This window comes from Notechis scutatus, chromosome 2 (genome assembly GCF_049901735.1).
Source record: "Notechis scutatus isolate UNSWTSFEM ecotype Mainland chromosome 2, rNotScu1.2, whole genome shotgun sequence".
Taxonomy (NCBI): domain Eukaryota; kingdom Metazoa; phylum Chordata; class Lepidosauria; order Squamata; family Elapidae; genus Notechis; species Notechis scutatus.
Window position 1 is genome coordinate 68412938 of NC_142010.1, and position 15351 is coordinate 68428288.

The window sequence follows — 15351 nt, forward strand, 5'->3', positions numbered from 1 at the left end:
CCATTTTTGTTCTGCTACATCCATTGTAGTTTGTAATACTAGTTCGCATTAACTAGTATCTTGGTTTTCCAATTGCTTTTGTCTGTTTCCTTATTTATAGGGCCACTGGTCGAGAGGTATTTGATTGGATCTTGGACCAAGGGTACTACTCTGAGCGTGACACTAGTAATGTCATCAGGCAGGTCTTGGAGGCTGTAGCATACCTGCATTCACTGAAGATCGTACACAGGAATCTCAAGGCAAGTCGGATCATCATTCTTGGCTCATGTACTCTTCCTTCCATTTATAAATTGATTTAAGCAATTGCAGTGCCTTCTTTTGCTCCTTTCCTTCCCCCTGCCCCCCAGATTTCAGAAGGGTATCCTATGTATGATGCCATATATACACAGTTGAAGGAATGGATAGAAACATCCATTTCAAATATCATTCCTTTTACTTTTCCCAGAAGCATGATGTGATTGTGTGGATGTATAAGCATGCACGTAAGCTAACACTTACATCTAGAAGGAAATAATGCTCCCATTCAGCAGTTTTATCCTCTTGCCTTCATTCTTTCATCCATATATTTGTTCCACAGAGGAATCATTGAGTCTGTCATCTGCACCTCTATAACTGTCTGGTTTGGTTCTGCAACCCAATAGGACAGACACAGACTTCAGAGGATAATTACGACTGCAGAAAAAAACAATTACTACCCACCTGCCTTCAATTGTACACTGCACGAGCCAAAAAGAGGGCTGTGAAAATATTTACAGACCCCTCACATCCTGGACATAAACTGTTTCAACCCCTTCCCTCAAAACAACACTATAGAGCACTGCACAACAGAACAACTAGACACAAGGACAGTTTTTTCCCCAAAAGCCATCACTCTACTAAACAAATAATTCCCTCAACACTGTTCAACTATTACAAAGTCTGCACTACTATTACTGTTAATCTTCTCATCACTCCTTATCACCCATCCTCTCCCACTTGTGATTGTAGGACTGTAACTTTGTCGCTTATATCCTTACGATTTATATTGACTGTTTTCCTAGTATGATTTGATTGCTGATTGTACCCTATGACTATCATTAAGTGTTGCACGTTATGATTCTTGAATCTTTAACAAATGTTTCTTTTCTTTTATGTATACTGAGAGTATTTACACCAAGACAAATTCCTTGTGCGTCCAATCACACTTGGCCAATAAAGTATTCTATTCTCTTTCAACTGTTTCTGCAGCTAGAAAATTTAGTATATTACAACCGCCTGAAGAATTCTAAGATTGTGATCAGTGACTTTCACCTAGCCAAGTTGGAGAATGGGCTCATCAAAGAACCTTGTGGAACTCCTGAATATCTCGGTAAGAAACAGCATACAAATCAGGGCAACATTACAATGAATAAATTATAGGAACAGAAAATAACCCTCCTGTACCTAGTCATAGACTTATTTCCAAACAGATGCCTATAAAAACTCATAAACATAAAACTCCTTCCCTGTTATTGGTCCATAGTAATTTACATATATGTACTACCTTCTGCCTTGCTGCTTGACCATGAGCTCACCATTTTTACCATAGATATTTTGTGCGGAGAGGGAAAACAGTAATGTTTGATACTGTTGCATGCCAGTGACAAGCACTGTAGTCCCAACAGATTCTTTCAGTGGGAATGCAGCCTATGACACAAAAATATTTCTCTAAATATGTTGATTCAATGCAAATGACATTTTTCAACATAGGGATCAACTTCCCTATATTCCAAACCATTCTGCACCAGAAATTTATGCAGATGCTGTAAAAAAGGGAGAGCAGATTTGAGCGCAAATGACTCCTAACATAGATTTTAAATGTTTCTGAAATAATTAACTGCTTAAGGACACAATTTTACCTCTATATTCCAATTCCATTTTCGACCCACAAAATGTTTATATATGGAAACTTAAAATACCACTAAGAAAGATTTCAGTGTGCCTTCTTCATTAGGCTTATTCTATAAATTCTCTCAAAACAGTTTGAAATAGAATTAAGAGCAATGCCATAACATTCTGTATTTAGCTCTGCCAAAATATATTTTCTGAAAATGGTGCGGTGGCCTAGAGGTGGAGCTCTCGCCTCACAGTCAGGAGGCTGTGAGTTCGATCCTTGGTAGAGGCAGATATTTCTCTCTCTGGGCACACTGAGATTATATCTGCTGAAAAAAAAACCCTCCACATTGGTGACAGGAAGGCCATCCCGCCAGTAAGCATTCCGCTCCATTCAGTTGCCCACACTCCGCCCCACAAGGGGCTATGGGGTTGTTAAAAGGAGGAGGAGGATTAAGATATATTTCCTGAAATGTTGTCTACTGAAATTGTAATTGTAATGTCTTCAGAGAAACATTATGCCTGTCCTCTGGATAGTCCTCATCTTCTACAATTGTCCTTTCAGCACCTGAAGTGGTGGGGCGCCAACGATATGGGCGGCCTGTGGACTGCTGGGCTATTGGTGTGATCATGTATATTCTGTAAGTAAAGAGAGATCATCCTGATGACAGGGAGGGAAAGGAGGAAGGTCCAAACATAGAATGGACATCAGGAGAAAAATATGGCTGCAGAAAAAGCAGTAGAAAGTTCTTACGAAAAGAGCTAAATAAATGTATGCTACAGCAGCTGAACCTTCCCCAAATGTGCTGGGATTCCAGTTTTTAGAATTACCAGTGAGCTGCTACAGTACATTGACCAGGCTGGCTGGGAATTTGAAGATAAATATTCCGAATCTGAACTCCTATTTCTACGCTGTAGCTTGTCGGGAAACCCACCCTTCTATGAGGAAATGGATGAGGATGATTATGAGAACCACGACAAGAACCTGTTTCGCAAGATCTTGGCTGGAGACTATGAATTTGATCCTCCTTATTGGGATGATATCTCACAGGCAGGTAAGGCTGTGAGAGTGGTGGGGGCAAGAAAAAGAAATTGCACACTGTAACCCAAAATTTTAAGGGCAAATACAAGTTCACTGAGATTCTTAACTCAGCCTTTCCCAATCATTGCATCCTCTGGATTATAATTTCCAATACTCCTACCTTTCTGGCAATTTTTAACAGAAATATTGTGAGCTCCCAAGGCTGTTTTTATATACAAAAAGAGTCAGTCATACTAAATTACTTTTGTGTCGTATCTGTTTTGGCCTGAAAGATACACATAATTTTTTTATGTACTGGTAGTCCTTTCAGAATTTCTGTGTTGCAAAGCCATTGTGGCATTTGTTGTGACCTTCACTCCCACTGATGCCATTTAAAAGTAATCTTCCTTCTTCTTTTTTTCTTTAGCTAAGGACCTAGTAGCCCGTCTGATGGAGGTGGATCAAGACCAGAGAATTACAGCAGAAGAAGCTATCTCTCATGAATGGTGAGAGCCCTATAGTTACTCCATAAGGAAAAAAAGAATTCTAAAGACCACTATACAATGCCAAGAAACATGAACAGGGACAATATAACTTCTCCATGTTCAAAAATAACAGTTCAAGATGTTCAGATTTCATAACATTTACAATGTGAATTGTTTTGTATTGAGAGCTAATTGCTGCCTCTAGCCTTCCTATTTAGGACCTACAATCTAGGCCAATAAGCAAAGCAAGACATTTAGACTAAGGGAGGGGCTATGATGAAGTGACATAACTGGCTGGATTTTTTTTTTCTTTTGTCCCTAGGATTTCTGGCAATGCAGCTTCTGACAAGAATATAAAAGATGGAGTATGTGCTCAGATTGAAAAGAACTTTGCCAGGGCAAAATGGAAGGTAATGTATTGCTAGCAAAGGCCCTCTCTCGCAAAGCTTATGACAGCTTCACTCTGAATGTGAGGAAATGCATCCGGAACCTTTTCTTTCAGTCTCTATGAAAATTCATGGGTTGGTTTTTTTTCAGAGGGCTAAATCTAGATGAAAGAATTAGACTTCACCTCAGATAAATAAGAAATCAAAATAACTTTGTCTATTTCTCACAATACTTATAATAGCTGAACAATACTGGTCATCCTCCTGGGCCGTCTAAACAGCATTATGGGCAAAGCAGTGTAGTGGGGCCCCTACAACAACTACTCACGGGAATAAAAGTGTAAATGGTCATTAAAATTAAACATATATTTATTTTATTGACAATTCCAACAAATAAATATGTAATAAATATGTTGCTGTATTTACCCATATTTTTCAGAGTATAAGACACACTTCCCCCACCCCCCAAAAAAAATAGTGGATGGAAATATCTGTGTGTCATATACACTGAATATTGCAGTGGGGGGAGGGGGGGTTGGTATGGTGCTGATCAGCTGTTCTAGAACAGGCCATCGTAGCAAACAGGCCACGGTTAATGGGCTGCAGCGAATGGGCCGCAGCGAACTGGTGGCGGTGAATGGGTGGCAGTGAACAGACCACAGTGACGGCTGCGCAGCAATGGGCCATGGTTAATGGGCTGCAACAAGTGGGCCACAGCAAACTGGTGGCGGTGAATGGGTGGCAGTGAACAGACCGCAGTGCCGGAGAATGGGTGGTGGCGAACAGGCGGCGGCAAATAGGTGGTGGTGAATGGGTGGCAGTGAACAGGCCACAGCAGCAGCGAACAGGTCATAAAATGGAGCAAAGCTCATTTAACAAATGTTTCACTTGGCAGCATAAATTTTGGGCTCAGTTGTGATTGTAAGTTGAGGACCACCTGTAGTGTGATAATGTGCAATGGAAAGCTATAGTTTGATTATCTGGAAACGCCTAGTTGACTTTGGCTGATCTGGAAAAGCTAAGCAGGGTCAAACTTCCTTAGGATCTGACCAGAGATTATTAAGAAATACCAGGTTTGAACCCTGCTGCAAAGGATCTGTACATTCTGCTCCATCAAGGATATTCTGCAAGTGTGGCTCTACAACATTTTCCACAGCCTTCTGCAAAAAGAGGTTAGAGAATAGAGTCTAGAAAATCCTTGTGTTATGGTACCAATCTTCTAAAGACTACTAGGTTCAAGAACGCTGGAATTTGGCAAACCCTGCTCAATAATTATGAGTTAATTATTAACTAATTAATTAATTGACCAATGAACTAATTGATAAATTAGATAAATAAATCTCATTTACCTGTTTTTATATCTTTTTAATGTTTTTAGTATTTTCAATAATAATATTTATTGTTTTAGTTTTGTTGTACGCATGCAGTTGTACCCAGAATCACTTACTTGTGAGATGGACAGCTACATATATTAGATAAATAAAACAAAATAAACTGCATTTCACAGCTTAACTTCTATATCACAAAGTGCAATACAAACATGCAACCTTTAAGTTATAATAGGAAATGATAAACATTTTTGATGGAATATAGATTATCAAGTTGATGTCAATTCTTAGCAACTACAGATATAGTCATTATATCTATATCTTTTATAATATACCCAAAATATGATTATTTGAGCCAGATCATTTGTGCCTCAAATAAGAACACTGAATTGATTTTTTTTCCATGACTCATTTGTTTGTTTTCTTGGCCACCTATGATATTCTTAGGAGTCTTCTCCAACATCAAAGTTCAAAAGCATCAATATTGTTTCTAACACTCTTTTTAAAAGTGCAACTTTCACACTATTATTACAGGAAAAACATTGCCCATATAGGCACTCTGTGGCATCGGAATATTTCTTTTTTGTTACTTTACCACATGCTAATCTGTGATGTATTTCTTGACTGCTGATTTCTTTATTTAACCCTAAAAAGCAGAAGCTATCCACTATTTCAATTTCTTCATTGTTATTCCAAGGATGGTTCCTGTATCTGCAGTCATTAATCTAGTATTTTTATGTTTATTCTTGGTCTCATTTTTTCACTGTGCTCCTTGACTTTCATATTTAAAGCTTGCAAATCATTTGCATGTCAAACTAGTCTTCAACATAATGCAAGATTATTGATGTTTCTTCCTCCAATTTTAAAAACCATACTTAACTTTTTCTTTACCAATCCAGAGCAATTACCATGCAATTTGCTATGTTTTATCAGGACTATAGCTTCCTGTGATATTGCGATAATAGATGTTCTAGCTTTACACCATCAATGGCTTTTATAAACAATGAGGCACATACTCATTTTTGAGAAATATGCTTTTAATTTTTCAATTGTTGAGTGGGCATCAGCACTAATATTTGATCTTTATTTTTTTCTAAAACTATCTCAAATACCTGGCATCTCTCTTTTCATGTAACTGGTGTTAGATAATCCTAAGAATTATTTTACTAGCAAGTGAAAATAAGGAAAATGTATGATGATTTCCACACTCTGTTAAATCTTCTTTCTTTACTATTGGTGTGTAGACTGATTTCTTCCTGATCATGAAAGCAACATTGCTTCTTCTTTGTTTCTATGTTTTGTATGATTTTCTGAGTAAAACTGTAAATCTCACTCCTTTCAATTTGTCATTGCCAAAGATGTCAATTGTAGTTGATTCATCTTTCATTGTATTGAGCTTTCCCATATTTATGCTTATGTTTCATGTTTTCACATGTAATTCTTTCCAGCTTCAGGTTTTCTTTCTTTTTCTTTCTTTCTTTCTTTCTTTCTTTCTTTCTTTCTTTCTTTCTTTCTTTCTTTCTTTCTTTTCTTTCTTTCTTTCTTTCTTTCTTTCTTTCTTTTGAATGGCAACCTCAGCCATTCATACAATCTGAAGACTTTAAAAAGAGTCATAAAATACCAGTTGTATTCTGGAAGATCCTCAGCTCTTCAATAGTATGTTGAACAACATCCCATCTGAGGGGCCCATCAATCCACATTACATCAACAAGCCCTTTATCATGTCCACCCATGTGTTTCCTTGGTAAAATACAGGAATCATTTAGTTTAGCTTTCTCCCATGATTATTATCCACATTTTAATTGTTTTCCTCTGTTATCACAATAACATTAAAAATAAAAATTACAAGCTGTTGATGGATACATCCAAGGTTTTCAGGAATCATGTAATTCTGAAGTCTACTCTCCTTTACTTTTTAAAACAAGTCATTAATACTTTGTATCAATTCATTAACCACTGCAATAATTTTTGAAGATAATATTCCCTGGAAATTGCTGATGTCATAGACATTGTACAAAACTTTCTAAAAGAAATTGTTTCAACTGAATGGTATGAAGAATATATTGGTAGATCAAGCATTTCTATTAACCTAGTACTGATAAGATACTACTTATATTATAAATATGCATTTAAGTATTTTATAGTAATTGCATGTTCCATATACATTTATTTCTCACTATGCCTTGTCTGATTTTTATTAACCTCAATAAATCAATGTCTTTAATCCCTCTATTAATATAAATTTTCCTGTATTTTTCCTTTATCGGTTTAAAAATGGCATGATTAAAAAAACAGTATCTAAAAACTTCAATTGAATGACAGCCATAACTTGCAATTTCTAAAGATTGCTACTTGGATTACTCATCATCAGATAAAGCACAACTCACAATACATTAGTCGTACCTTATTATTTGCTTTCTGATGCGTTTACCCTTGAGGATCTATTATAAACCCATTCTTTTCTCAAGTGTTTATCTGCAGTCAAGGGCTCTGACAGCACATTTAAAAATAAAATGTGGAATTTCCAATGTGAATACATCAAGGTTACTTTTTTTTTTTTTAAGTCGAGAGGTCTGTGGGATTGTGTATTCTGAATTGGGGTTATGAAACATTAAAGAGACATTAGATCTCAAAACCATCTTTCTCCTGGCAACCCACAGAAAGCTGTTCGAGTGACCACAATGATGAAGAGACTCCGAGCGCCAGATCACACAGATGCAGCTAAGCCAACCCTTCCCACTGCTGCCACAACAGATGGTGCTGCTACAACACAGCCCAACAACACCCTGCAGGCTAAACCTGAAGCAGATAACACAGCTCCAACAACTGAAGCTGCCCGGGTGGCCACAGTGGTATCAGCCCCTGCAGAAGGAAACCCAGAGGGAAAAACATCCACAGCTCCAGCAACTAAAGCAGAAACATCAACAATGACATCAGCAGGTCCAGCGACATGCAACGGGGAAGGAACCACTGCCCCCAGTGCCACCCCCGAGTCCTGGAATGAGGAGACTGGCTGAGTCAGAGAGGAGCCAAGCAAGGGCAGGATTGTACCTCTCTGTGTTGTATCTCTCTTGTAAATAATCACCGGCATGGTCCCTCCAAGTGTCCTGGCTTCCCAATCATTCCCTCTGTGTGTGGCTGTCAGTTTGTCTCACTCTGTGTTACTCCAGCAGAGTTTCTATTTTCTATATGACACAATCCAGAGTGACCCTGATGGGCTCCAATAAAGAGATGCTGTGGAGGCCCAAACCACTGCATGAAATTCTCTTGTTTCTCTCCACCCCTTGTCCTTTTCTTCTCTTGCTTTCTTTTTCTTTGTGGATTTTATTTGTTTTGTAAGTATGACTGTCCTAAAGGTACTTTTATTTATGTTATGCATTCCTGAGACCACTTTCAAGACTGCCATCTTCTCAGACATTCAGTCACTCACTCACTATTCAATTTCTTGGCTCTTTGAGCATCAAGAGAAGCAGCTGAGGCAAGCAGATGAAATGTAGAAATCACATTCTTCAGCTGACCCATCTGTTGTATCATAGGGACATAGTAAATCAAAAGTCCTTGCAAAACTGCTAACTTTAATTGGGTATTACATAAGTCCATACAACACCATAGTTACTCAGTAGAAAATGTATGTAGAATTTGTATGTTTAGCTGCTATTTAGAACTGTATTTTTGTTCTCTCTCTCTCTCTCTCTCTCTCTCTCTCTCTCTCTCTCTCTCTCTCTCTCTCTGAGAGAGGGGGAGGAGAGAGATCTTTCATAGATTGATTATCTGAGTCTTTCCTCTGAATAGATGAATTTTTTAAATATCACTTATGAGTAGGCTGAGGTAATGAAGATGAAAGGCAGCTATGATATGACTTTAAATTTATTACCCAAGGAATAAGGGTAAGCAGTTATGTTGCATGATTATAGATTATGTAAATCTGGAATACAGAAGTCCAGATTATTAGCAATAGTTGTTGAAATAAGAGCAACTTTAAGATACATGTAACATGAACTAACACCAATTAGCATCGCAGCAAAGACAGATGGGTCACAACTTGACCAAATTGTACTAATAAATTTCATAAGGATTCCACCTGAATATATTATGAAAGAATCATAATCACTTGCAAACAGGTTGTCAGCGTTAGGTAGAGAGACCAAATGCAACTGAGAATACATTGCTAATATTGCTCTCTACATTTATTGTATGAATGAATAATTTCTGTAATCACATTTTTTTTTGCACCTACTTAAATTCTTTCAGTAAACTCCCTTTTTACGACCCTGTAATCCAGGGGTCCCCAAACTTGGCAACTTTAAGACTTGTGGACTTCAACTCCCAATTCTGGCTGGAGAAGTCTGGGAATTGAAGTCCACAAGTCTTAAAGTTGCCAAGTTTGGAAACCTCTGCTGTAAGGGGTAGAGTAGGGATGACCAGATGGACTCGAATACCTTCAGTGACACAACTTAAATGTTTTATTTGGTGGAAATACAGTTTTCAAAAACCAAATAGATGATATATACAGGAGCAGACAACTTTGTGGGGCAGAACATATTAAAAAGTGGGCGGGATCAGGAGATATATGCAGTGTTGGTACAAAAGGCTACACTCAAACGTGCTATTCACAGAGAAAAACTCCTAAACTGTACCAGACAAAGAAGTAATTTGCCAATAGGTAATAGCAAATGAATATGCCCTTTTTCCTTTTTTTCTTCATTCTGAAAAAAACCCATCATATTCCAAAAAATAATATTCCCGAGGCAGAATAAACATTGCAGTTGCATTTTTTAAAATTATTATTATTTCCCATTTAACACAATATTCAAAAATATTGTGAACATATAAAATATTAATAATTTATACAGAATTCCTGTCCATAAACTAATATTTTTTCAGCTGTAAACAAATGAGTATGGCATGGACACGGCATCTGTCCAGGAGTCTAACAGCTTTGCCCTATGTGGATCATTAAGTCATACTGACAAACACAACAAGAAGTATACAAAACGTATACATTTGAAAAGTCTGATAAATTTTCGGATTTTAATGGGAAAAGCATGCTGTTTTTCTCAACAGGGATACTCTGATATTCTAGCAAGCAAAACTGCCATCTTCAAAACATGTCATCTCTGCTATTTTTCAGACCATCCTAAACCCAATTCATAGACAAACAAGAAACTAGAGTTTTGATGATATTTAGCATGTCACATGTATGGCATCCCAGTATCACAGAATCTCATGTCGTGGGTTTGTTGTTCCTTCCTGGCAGGAGGATCTAACATTTGTAAGACAACTTTTAACATTATAAGAAATTCCAAGTGTATGATATGATTTCCCCCTTAAAAGTCTTTTCCTAATTTTTGATACATGGGTAGCTTCTGGGCCTGTTTGGCAATACATGGAACGCCTGATTCAGCCCTGAGTATAGAACCAGCATCCTATACCGCCATTGCTCCTGCTAATTCCAGATGTTTGTTGAGGTGAGTCCCAGAAAACTGGCTTAAGGTTTTTATGCACATGTACCTCTGAGATGGACCCCACATGGGGTTTTTTTTGGATATCATATTTATTTGTTTATTTTTCATAATTCTTAACCAGGGTTGTGTACAATATAATCAATAAAATTAAACATTAAAATCAGAATAAGTTGGGATTAAAAGTTTTTAAATTATAAAACCAAATTATCAGAAGGTGAAGAATTCCAAGATAGTGATTAGCAGCTGTTGACACGGGGGGGCTGGGGGGAGCGGAAAGTTCTCATGGGACCAGCCAGCCCCATGGTTGTTTGAACTTCTACATCTACCCCCACAAGGCTAGACAGCCAAGTTTTGACTGTGAGAAAGGCCAGTGTTCTCCATCTACAGACAGAATGGGACAACTCACCACAGCCAACCCACCATGGTCAACTCACTATAGCCAATTTGCCATAGCCAACTCACCACAGCATGATTTGCTATGTCCACAGGACAATTCACTATTTGCCACTAGTTTGCCACAGGACAATTCACTATTGGACAATTCAACAATTCAAAATAATTATTTAAAATAGTTAAAAATATTTTAATTTTCGTGATTTACATTTCATTTTGTCTCTCCTTTGGCATTCTTTCTTTAATTATTCTATTCTACTATTCTATATTAGTGTAACTTTTGTCCCATGGCGAGTTGGTTGGCCATGCCAAATTGCCCCATAGCAAGTTGGCTGTGGTGAGTTGGCCATGATGAGTTGTCATAGACCCCATGTAGAGCAGACTAGGCTATAGTTCCTGTTGTAGAATTCAATGAAGTCTCAAGGTTTCTCCTACTGTAAAATTTAGACAAAATCTGATTCAGTTACATAGCAATTATTTACTCAATTTAAGCATCAAGTTATGCCAACATATAGTTTTTTTGGGTTAGCATGTTGTGTAGACCTTCATTACTGTGCTTTGTAAAATATGATTCATGGCTTGACAAATCAGAGTTAACCAACTGGGATTTATTCACAAAAACACAGCTTAGTACCATGTGCAAACTCAATCCTTATGTAAAAAAATGCAATTCTATAACATCAACCATCTCACAGTTGTTATCATACATAGCACACAATTCCTGAAACCATATTAAAGCATTAGCAATGACTACTTGGAATTTGGTAGGTTCATTTGCGAACAAAAACAAGTTCCTAACATCGTATCTCAATTTAGAACTATCTTGATTTCCAACTGAGACTGTACCTCTGATAATTATTTGGGGTACAGAGATACAAGCTTTGGGGAGCTTGTAATGCCAAAAGTTAACGTTTCCCAGAAATATAAGCACTTATAGTATATGAAAAGCTTAACTCCAGAATAATATTCTTTGTAATGCTGCAGCCAATGGCTGACATAGTTATGTAACAACCAAGAACCTGCGGCCTATGGACTGATATACAGTAGAAGGAACAGTCCAAAGAAGTCTCACCAGTTTGTCTTCTAAGCTTTCATAATGGCATAACCCACCAATAGACAAGGACTATAAAAATTCGTTCCTGCTTCAAGTTAGTTTCTGAGCCCCCATAGGTGTTTCTTTTATCCAAAAGAAACAGTGAGTGCCATGTGACTGCTGAAGTGAGCAGCCAAAATGGCTTTTCTGACTAAATAATAGCTTTGGAAAAAGAAATGCCTAGAAATTGTTTCATTTATGTATGATTTGTGTATAGACACTTCTATTATGGCTTCACATTACACACACTTGATAAATAAAACAGTTTTATGATTTGTTATAGGTGTATACATCTTCATTTTTTGGCATACATATCCATGTCTCCCATTCTGCGTGTGTGTGTGTATGTGTATTACAGATGCAGCATTAAAAGACAGCCTTACAACTTTGTTGTTATCACCTCTTAGAAAAATATCTAAGGAAAAAACAGGTTATGGTCTTCATTGTTTGTTGTAAGACTGTTCGATGTAAGACAGATTCTTAGATCTGCTGTGGTGTTCTATTGTACACTAGTTCTACCTTTGAATGTGAAACAGAGGTGTTTAACTTAGGATGAGTCTCAACATTGGCCCTGTTGTAATAACTACTGCCAATATTGACAATGGAACCTATGGTAGACATGGTCATATTTTGTCTGGTGTGTGACCATTTTGAAAATGAAAATGGTATATAGTACTCAGAAATGTATTTCAGCTACTGAACTATAAAATCCTTATTCAAGGCTAAAGCAGTTTCACTATTTTTTCACACAGCTTCTTTCCCATATCTTGAGTGGTTTTTATGTATATAATTTTGTATTGAGTAAATATTTATCTTTATTTAGAAAAATATAAACCTGCTTTCTATTCATTATTTTAAAAATGCATTATAGTATAAACAAGATTGCTGTAAATTAAGAGTATGGATTGAGCAATATCTAGTTTGCTGTACATACAGAAATTCATATACCCAATCCTCATTTAGATATTAACTGATTGATCAATAATTCTCATTAATTTCAGGGAAGACTGTAAAGGATTTTTAGTTCTATCACCTCCACTTAGTATTATTTAATTGAGCTTTCTTTTGAATAATACCTAGTGGACTGCTCTGCAATTAATGAGATATTAGATTGGATTGAACTTCATTTTAAGTGGGAATTATTATCTTACACTCGGCTGACTTTAGCATTAGGCTGTTTTGTAGTTTAGATTAGGTCCTGGGCAATTCAGATTGGAATGGATGAATACTGTGGGATCATTTCAAAACAAGAAATATAAGACTTGTGACATAATACTTTCAGAAGTATGGGTAACTATGGTACCAATTCTCTAAATTGTACAACCTTTATATATTGCATAGCAGTGGTGTACAAAGCCTGATTGCAGGTAATAAGGGAGTGCTGTTGAAGATACCAGGTTAGCAGTGGGTGTAGGGTTGGGCCACTGCTGCCCACACATGATCAGCTCTTTTGATCAGTGATGGCACAGCAACAATGGAAGAAAAACATGTTTTTTTCAAGTCAGCTCTGATTTCTGATGACAGCTCTCTACTGTTTTCTTGGCAGCCTTTTTTGGGGAAGGAGTTTGCCCCTTGTCTTCTTCTGAGAGAGAGGGACTGGCCCAAGATCATCCAGCTGGCTCTGAGCCCAAGATGGGACTAGAACTTGTTAGGTATACAATTGCTGCTTATCATTAATCAACTGTTAGGAGGCTCACTAGCTATATGCAAAGATAAGTGCGAGTCCAGCTGTCATTTCTTAATATAAATCTATGTTTAAGAATAACATACAGTTGTATGCTTACCTTTCATCTGAAGCTGTTTCTATAAAGTTTGCTTATTACAGATCTGTTAAAAGTTTTCCTGTGTCAGGAAAACGTGGCATTCCATACATGAAGTAGATGCACCCTCATTCCACACAAGGCACACGGAAGGGAGTTTGGGTTTATTGAGCAGTCTATGGAGTTGAGCTGCCCAAGGTAAGGCCGCCTCAGCCACTTGCCAGCCTCAGTTCCTGCCTTCAGTATTTTTCCTTTTTCCTTCTCTCACAAGTAGCTGCATGTTTGTATGTTTGAGTTCAGTCTATGAAACTGTTTTATTTCAACTACAGCCACCCAGAAATTCCTGTGTAATTGCTGCACTGTACCACTGAAAAAATAAAGTCCCTAAAAAGAATAAACTTGAGAGAACTTCTGCCTTTGCACTGTCTGTTTCTGTTTGCATAATTATTATCCCATGTGTTTCCACTAGTAGGAACATCTCCAAACAGAATTTTGCTCAAAATGCTCTTGCCATAATGTAATTTCTTCTGAATTTCCCCCTAATTTACAGTTCCAGACTACTGTTTCCCAACTCCCAGATTTTCAGCGATACAGAAACTGCACTGAAAAGGAAAGATCAACAACAACAAAAAATAAGGGTAGATCCACATGCTCTGTATGCTATGGCATGAACTTGCCCCACTAACTGTAAAGGTCATTTCCTCATGACAGAATCTTCAACTTCTTGCCAACTCATCTCTGAGTCAGCTACTGGATACATGTCACCTTTTGGCATGTCCAGATTGAAAGGGTATCGATAGCAATACCCTGATATGATAGGAGAGAACAACACTCCCCATCTTCCCCAACCCATGGCTTTGCTGCCACAACACCAAAATCACAGGAGATAGTCTAGACATCTGTTCTGGACATTCCACTAAATACACATGAAAATCTCATGAACACGCTTCTAGTATTGCAGCACCTACACCATGGAAGTGAAATGAGCAGCTGTACCATAGAAGAACCCAGTTTGAAATATCTCTGCTGCCAGTATCCCTGTAAGGGATGTCAGCTGTAAAATCACCTCCCCCCCGCCATGGAAAGGGAAGTCAGGAGAGCTCTGCAGCCAATGGTCTCATTCAGTATCTGCAGAGCTACTCTCCCAGCATCCTTTCCTACAGAAAGAAAAGAGGAAGCAGCAACATCAACGTGTGACTTTCTGTAGTTCACTTGCTATTTACCTGCCCACACATTTTACTGCCATTTCTTTAATTCAACCCTGTCAAGTTGTCTGTTTCTTCAGCATGTTGTTTTTAATTCAACTATTATTATGTGCAGCATTGCTAAAATACATAAAAGCCATCCTGAAGGGCGGGGGAGAACAAAAAAGCCCACATAAAATTGGCATAGCTTCTTTGTTTTCTTGGTTTCCATAAGGAAATAGCAAAGAATGGGAATTCTAAAGAGCAGATAAAACAACATTTTGTGACACTTATAAAGTGGATGTCAACTTCGAACCGAACCTGTCAGCAGCCATTTTTCTGTTCTTCAGTTGCCACACAAAGGGGGAAGGAGGTTGGAATGCTT

The 15351-nt window shown here is 37.6% G+C and overlaps 1 protein-coding gene and 1 long non-coding RNA gene across 3 annotated transcripts in view; one reads left to right on the forward strand and one right to left on the reverse strand.

Annotated features, from left to right (window-relative positions):
• Positions 1-14194, forward strand: part of CAMKV (CaM kinase like vesicle associated) — a 62029-nt gene extending 47835 nt beyond the window's left edge. For both annotated transcript variants that reach the window (XM_087955016.1, XM_087955015.1), the window contains 7 exons: positions 101-243; positions 1232-1348; positions 2417-2492; positions 2770-2906; positions 3300-3378; positions 3680-3767; positions 7732-14194. In XM_087955016.1, coding sequence (XP_087811142.1) covers positions 101-243; positions 1232-1348; positions 2417-2492; positions 2770-2906; positions 3300-3378; positions 3680-3767; positions 7732-8088 — 997 coding nt within the window. In that variant the 3' untranslated portion in view covers positions 8089-14194. The remainder of the gene's footprint in view (positions 1-100; positions 244-1231; positions 1349-2416; positions 2493-2769; positions 2907-3299; positions 3379-3679; positions 3768-7731) is intronic.
• LOC148132062 (uncharacterized) overlaps positions 1-15351 on the reverse strand; it is a 40522-nt gene that overhangs the window by 20054 nt on the left and 5117 nt on the right. The gene's annotated exons all lie outside the window — the stretch shown is intronic.